This window comes from Sinocyclocheilus rhinocerous, unplaced genomic scaffold, assembly GCF_001515625.1.
Source record: "Sinocyclocheilus rhinocerous isolate Xijiao unplaced genomic scaffold, SAMN03320098_v1.1 scaffold903, whole genome shotgun sequence".
Classification (NCBI taxonomy): domain Eukaryota; kingdom Metazoa; phylum Chordata; class Actinopteri; order Cypriniformes; family Cyprinidae; genus Sinocyclocheilus; species Sinocyclocheilus rhinocerous.
Genome location: NW_015654932.1, coordinates 22,440 through 29,324, shown reverse-complemented (window position 1 = coordinate 29,324; position 6,885 = coordinate 22,440). Strand labels below are relative to the sequence as shown.

Sequence of the window (6,885 nt, the reverse complement as noted above, 5' to 3'; positions counted from 1 at the left end):
TTGAGTACATAGTGTATAAGTGCATAGTGTATAGTGCGTCATTTGGGACGCAGCTATTGTTTTGAGTCATTGCTAGGCACTGCCGACAGATGCCGAATGGCACCACCGTTGTGTGTACATAAACAACAGACAGGACCGATCTCTTTTTTATGTTATTTTTTATTCTCTTTAAACACATCGTTCTGTTATATGTTCTTACAGCACTTCAGACGAATATTAATTATAAATGATAATTAGATGCGTTCATTACCTGTCTAGCGATGTGTGTTTATGTTGTAATATACTAAAACCTGCAGCACTCATGTTTATTTAATGAGATCAAAGCCCTTTGAAGTTTAATCGTCACATAAGAAATATAGCAATTCTGGTCTTTCCGTACCCAATTTTAAGACCTCTTGAAATCCTAATTAAGACTTTCTTGTACAATTTAAGACTTTTTATGACCTTAAATTTGATCCAACTAAATTTAAGACTTTTTAAGGAGCCACGGGAGCCCTGTTAGTAGAGCACCCTTTTGCTGTTATGCCTGCTGCAAACAAGATGCGTAGCCAGACACCAGCTTCTGGCAGCGTTCCTGAGAAGTATATCTCATTACTCATGAGCAATGGCCTCCAGTTCAGTAATGTTCTTGGGTTTTCGTGCTTTAACCGCCTTCTTCAAATCCCACCAGAGATTTTCTATCGGGTTCAAGTCAGGTGACTGTGATGGCCACGGTTGAATCTTCCAGGACTTCTTTTGCAACCAAGCGTTGGTGGAATTTGAAGTATGCTTGGGATCATTGTCGTGTTGGAAGGTCCAGTGATGCCCAAGCTTCAGCTTCCTCACAGACGGCAAGATGTCTTCTCCTATGATTTCCTGATACTTCATTGAATCCATCTTGCCTTCCACATGCTGCACATTTCCAGTGCCAGTGGATGCAAAGCAGCCCCGGAGCATCACCAAGCCACAACCATGCTTAACTGTAGGCAACAAAAGTGTTCTTTTCAGCTTATGCTTCATTCTTCTTCCTCCGAATAGGACCAGAAAGTTTCAGTTCTGTTTCACTGTTCCAGAGAACAGAATCCCCAGACTTCTGTGGCTTATTTATATAAGGAAGTCAAGACAGTACAGAGAGAAGGCTGTTCTTATTTTATGTCACCATACCAGAGCATTCAAATGCATGAATATTTTAATGAAAAATGAGCTGATGGCAAATTAAGAAATAGATTAGCGTGATTGATATTCAAATGGTAAGCAAGCGTTGCTTTGTTTACGGTTTGTATGTCTACAGTCCTAGTTTCGGTTTCCCTTTTTTAATGACGAAAATAGACTACTGATACCTGCTGGTATAGACAGATATTTACTTACAAGCACACACAGTTCACAATCGCCTTTAGTCCTTTTGGTGCATTCAAATGCTGCTTTTTGGCCGAGACGCAGCCGACGCAACAACACAGTGAACTTTTGTTGCCACTAGTTCTTTGACATCAGCTTGGTGTGTCCTGGGATTAAAGGGGTCATGAATTGAGAATTAAAATTTTCCTTGATATTTTGGTAATTTGCATAATGTCAGCCTATGGTTTTCATTGGCTGCCCATGAATGTCTACTTTGATGTGTACAAATCTGTTTAATGCCGCAAATTGACACTTTTCATTCATTTTTATTTGAACTGATGCAGTCTAATTAGATTAATAAGATTCTTATTAATTCGATTGATAAGAATAAGATTAAAGTGATTATTACATTTTGAATATGGATATTTTTCTTACAAAACCGCATCGATTCGCTACAGGAGGCCTTTGTTCCCCCCCCTCCTCAAGTCATATACACATAGGATGGCTTGAGGGTGAGTAAATAATGGGCTAATTTTCATTTTTGGGTGAATAATTCCTTTAAGAAAGGCCGCAAACACGACCCCGCCACCCCTTTTTTGCGAGCTCTTCACTGGCTCCCAGTTAGGGGTGTAACGATTCACTAGTTTTCTCGATGCATCGATTACAAACCCTGACGATGCAATGCATCGATCTTGAAACATGGATTTTTGAATCGTGAATCGCCAATTTCGGACAGCAATCGATTTAAAACGCTACGAATCGAATGAATTGCGATTTCTATAGCGATTCAATGCTTTCAAAATATATACACATCAAATTACTACAAGCACGAATTAATGGAGACCTTGAACAGTGTTCGTGCCCTCGCATCTCTCCTTCACGCGCTCCACTATTTACCGTCTGTGACTGTCACAGGATTGCGTTCGCGCTCAGTTCGTCTCACTGACACGTTTTTTGAGCAGCTGATGTGTGATCGCTCCTTACCGTGGCCAGTAATGCTAAAGTGAAGTAGTTTTACTTTTCTGTAGTTTTTCAATGGCTCTCAGTTACACAGAGCTCCGACGACATTACCTAAGCAGTAGAAGGCTGCGCATTTATTGCATGGACAGAGCAAAAATGTAAGTGTCTAAAGCATATGCACAGTTCCATTGAATGATAAATGTGTTTTAACAATGTCGTTGAACCGAATGTACGAAGGAAACTGTTAAAATAACAACCACAGCATTAACAGCCTTGAAATAAGAGCGCGAGGTTTATCTGATAATCAGATGCATGAAAGTAGTTTGCTATAGCAAACAGACTTTTTCTTTCATAGTCATGATTCGCCGATGGAGAGGAAAAGTTTAATACTATAGCATTTTATTTTATGAAAATTAGTTAAGAAGTTTTTGCACTGAAAGAGAAGTGATCTCGTGCTCATAGAATTAAGACGTGCCAGGCTATATCTGCAGCTGTATAAAAAGCAGAATTAACTGAAACGTTAAGACAATAAACACAATAAATAATTTATGAATGATGCAGTGCTAATTGACATTTATTACAGTACAGAAATTATAAAGTATATTTTCTACCGTATTCTGTGCAGAAAATTTTAATAATTGTTTGTAGTATATAAAACAATCATAAAAATTGCCATTATGAAAAAAATATAGATTACAAATGATTGATTGTCCAGCTGTGTATTTGATTTCTTATAGCAAATTCAAAGTAAGAGATAAGAATTCCTTGGGTAAAAAAAATACATACATAAAATTATTGTATTTGACATTTGTCACTTTTGAAATGATGGCTACGCCCCTGGTGTGACAAAATGTTAGCCTACTCATAATACTTTTAAAGCTCTTTTTTTAAATCTTGGCTTACATACATTTCTACATATGCCATGTCATGCCATAGCATCATTAAACTAGCATCTAACAGTGGACAAAAGTGGTTTTTTTCTCTAACCTATGGTTCTGTAACCATAAAGGCTGCTGTGTAATTTGCCCCCTGACTAAGCATTTAAATAATTTAGGGGAAGCATTTAAATAATCCTGTGAATGCACTTAAAGAATGCAGAATCGAATCGTTAATCGAATCGTTCTGAATTTGCTAAAATTTGCATTCTTATAAACCTACTAGAGATTTAAGATCAGGTAATCAAAACCTACTTATGGTTCCTTGCACAAGGTTGAAACGCAGAGGAGATAGAGAAACTTCGGTGATGGGCCCTAGATTGTGGAACAGCCTGCCAGCGCACCTCAGAGCTGCTCCATCTCTATCGGTTTTTAAATCTCTTCTGAAAACTCATTTGTTTTCTTTAGCTTTTATAAGTTGATGATGTTTGAATGTGTTACTTTTTGATCATTTTGTTGTACAGCACTTTGGTCAGTCTTGTGATTGTTTTTAAATGTGCTTTATAAATAAAATAGCTTTAACTTTATGACCCCAAATGAAGTTTGCTGAAATAAAAAAAATGTTCCCTTGATCCAAATGGCATGAGACTTTGCAACACTGACAACACTTTCTAAAGCTACAAAAAGATTAAAAATAAATTACATAAAAAAAAAAAAAAAATTAAATTAAAAATTCTTGTTATAATTTGTCAAATAAAAAAAGCCAAAATGCACAATCACCACAAAAAGAAAGCACCACGACACATCCAAGACGGAGAACAATGCACACACACACACACACACACACACACACACACACACAGTGAGAGAGAGAGAGAATGAAAGGATGAGACCGTACAATCATATCATTTTAAGCCATCTACTGGTTAAAATTATATTTCTTTTTTTTTTACTTTTAAGATGCCAAAAATCTTACACTAAACAATGGCAAATTGTCCATGTTATTTCTCATCTTTTTAAAGTAAATTTAACATAAATGACTATTTTGGGAAAAAAAACAAAAAAAAGTGTGTATATATATATATATATATATATATATATATATACTGTATACATATACACACACACACACACACACACGTGTGTCTGTCTGTATATAGATAGATTAATTTATTGATTTTTATTATTTATAAGGATTATTTAATAATTTCTTTATATAAAACATGCCAGAAATCTCCTTAAAACTGCACAAATGTAGAGTAAAAACTTTAAGTGAATAAAATTACATTTGTTTAAAAGAACAAAACCAAAACATTGTTACAAAATCACATTTTATTGCCTTATCCTGAGTTTACAACCCAAACACGGGTAACTTACAAGGGTTAAGTTACTTCTGTACTATTCTCTGTATAAATATACTTCTACTTCTGTACATTATCTATGTCTGTAGAGCTAGACATTTCAATAAGGATCAGATGATTGAGTTCATCTTTGAGAATGAAAACTAACCTGTTTGTTCCTCAGTATCCTTATTTTTGGCTCTGAATGCTTCTTCAATCTTCAGGTTTTCACTCTCCTCTTTAATAAACGCCATCTTTATAATAGTGCGTCACGTGGATTTAAGTTGCTTCACCAGGAGTTTTTCTGTGATTTTACACTGAACGGTTTCTATGGATTTAAACATAAAACAAATTCTTAAAACACAAACCGTCCTTCAGCCGAATCACAACACATGCCGGAGCGCGTCGCAGCCTATGACGTCATATCTCCACACCAAAATAAAAGTCCCGATCACAGGCTGCTGTCTATAATCACAAAAGGGCATAGAAATTTACTATTTTTACCAGATAATTTAAATAGTAACAAATGTGATGAAAACAAACAATGTTAAAAAAAATTCATAATGCAGAATTAATGTGTATGAATTAAAACACAATGGAGTGGTTTCTCGGACAGGGTTTAAAGGGGTCATATGATGCTGCTATAAAGAATATCTCTTTGGATTTGAGACTTTAGTCTTTGCAACTTTACAGATCTTCTTTATGCACCAAGAGCTTGTAACACTCCAAAGAGAAAGGAAAAATTGAAATCGCATCATATGACCCCTTTAATTAAATTCCAATCAACAGGAAATGTTTCAAATCTGCCTACAGTATATTGTCTGTGTCTATATTATGTTAATACAATATGAGGAGGATATTTTGAGTGGCAAAAGACTCTCCATGGATCACAGCTGGAGAATTGCAGAAAATAGTTAAAGGGTTAGTTCACCCAAAAATGAAAATTAGCCCATAAATTACTCACCCTCAAGTCATCCTAGGTGTATATATTCACCTTTCAGATGAATCCAGTCGGAGTTATATTAAAAATTGTCTTTGATCTTCCAAGCTGTTTAATGGCACTCAGCAAGTGTTGCATGCATCAGTCCAAAAGAAGCTAAATAAAAAGTGCTCATCCATAAAAATAATAATAAAAAAATAAAAATAAAAAAAAAGTGTCTGACACGGCTCCTTGGCTTATATCGAAATCCTCCGACATTCTTCTTTACAAATCCTCGTTTTGTACTTCTAATTAGTGACCGTAGTTTTGTTTTGATCTCTCTGCTGCGCTTCCGCATTCGTCACTGCTGAGCGGCGCATGCGCAAAGCCGACCTCCATATGTCATCCGCCTGGAGCTGCTTCAGTGTACAAAACGCATCGATTTGCTACAGGAGGACTTTGTTCACCCCCCGGAGCTGTGTGAGACTTTTTTTATGGATGGGTGCTTTTTATTTAACTTCTTTTGGACTGATGCACTGCAACACCCGCTGAGTGGCATTAAACAGCTTGAAAGATCAAAGACAATTTTTAATATAACTCCGACTGGATTCGTCTGAAAGAAGAAAGTCATATACACCTAGGATGACTTGAGGGTGGGTAATTTATGGGCTAATTTTCATTTTTTGGTGAATTAACCCTTTAAGTCTTGTGGTCAGAAAGCCTTTTAATGGGTCGTGGTTGGAACAGAACAATGATCCAAAAGGACCATCAAAAGCAACACAAAAATGTGTCACTGAGCTCACAACGAAGGTTCTGCCATGGTCATCCCAGTTCCCTGACCTGAACCCTATAGAAAACTGGAGAGGAGCTGGGAATCTGAAGGTTCTGAAGTGATTCTGGATGAAGGAATGGTCTCTGATCTCTCGTCAAGTGTCCTCCAAATTCATCAGGCATTATATGAGAGACTCATAGCTGTTAAATTGGCAAAAGGAGGTTGATTCTTTGTTCGTATCTACCAAGAGTGCCAATAATTTTTATATATAAAAACTGGAAACACAATATTAATCTGAAGTTAAACCTGCCTCCTGGTAAGTTTAATTTAAGCCTCAATTTAGTCCTGAAGTAGCTGTAGACTTCCTCCAGGAAATTAGCCTATTAAATTCTGGACTAGACCAAGTCGAAGACTATTGAAAACCATGACAGAGAAAGCAGATTTCAGTTAATCTGGTTTAAAGTGCCATTTTAGTCTAGGACTAGGCTTAATCTTTGTCCGGGAAACCGCCCCAATAAGAGTCAGTGTTTTTAACCAATGGACCCTTTTCACAAGACTGATGACGTGTTTAACGGTCATCAGCATCGTAAACCCTCCAAAGTTTTTCATATTTGTGTGTGTTTTTTTTATTATGTACATTTAAAAACTATTCTTTGTATTATAATACCTTTGCATCAAATTACAAAAAAAAAAAAAAAAAAAAAA

At 36.2% G+C, this 6,885-nt stretch overlaps 1 protein-coding gene across 1 annotated transcript in view; it reads right to left on the bottom strand.

Moving 5' to 3' along the window:
• LOC107717730 (gastrula zinc finger protein XlCGF57.1-like) overlaps positions 1 to 4,906 on the bottom strand; it is an 8,417-nt gene extending 3,511 nt beyond the window's left edge. The window contains exon 1 of the mRNA XM_016524569.1: positions 4,659 to 4,906. Within this exon, the coding sequence (XP_016380055.1) occupies positions 4,659 to 4,743 (85 nt within the window). The 5' untranslated portion in view covers positions 4,744 to 4,906. The remainder of the gene's footprint in view (positions 1 to 4,658) is intronic.
• Between the last annotated feature and the right edge of the window lie 1,979 nt (positions 4,907 to 6,885).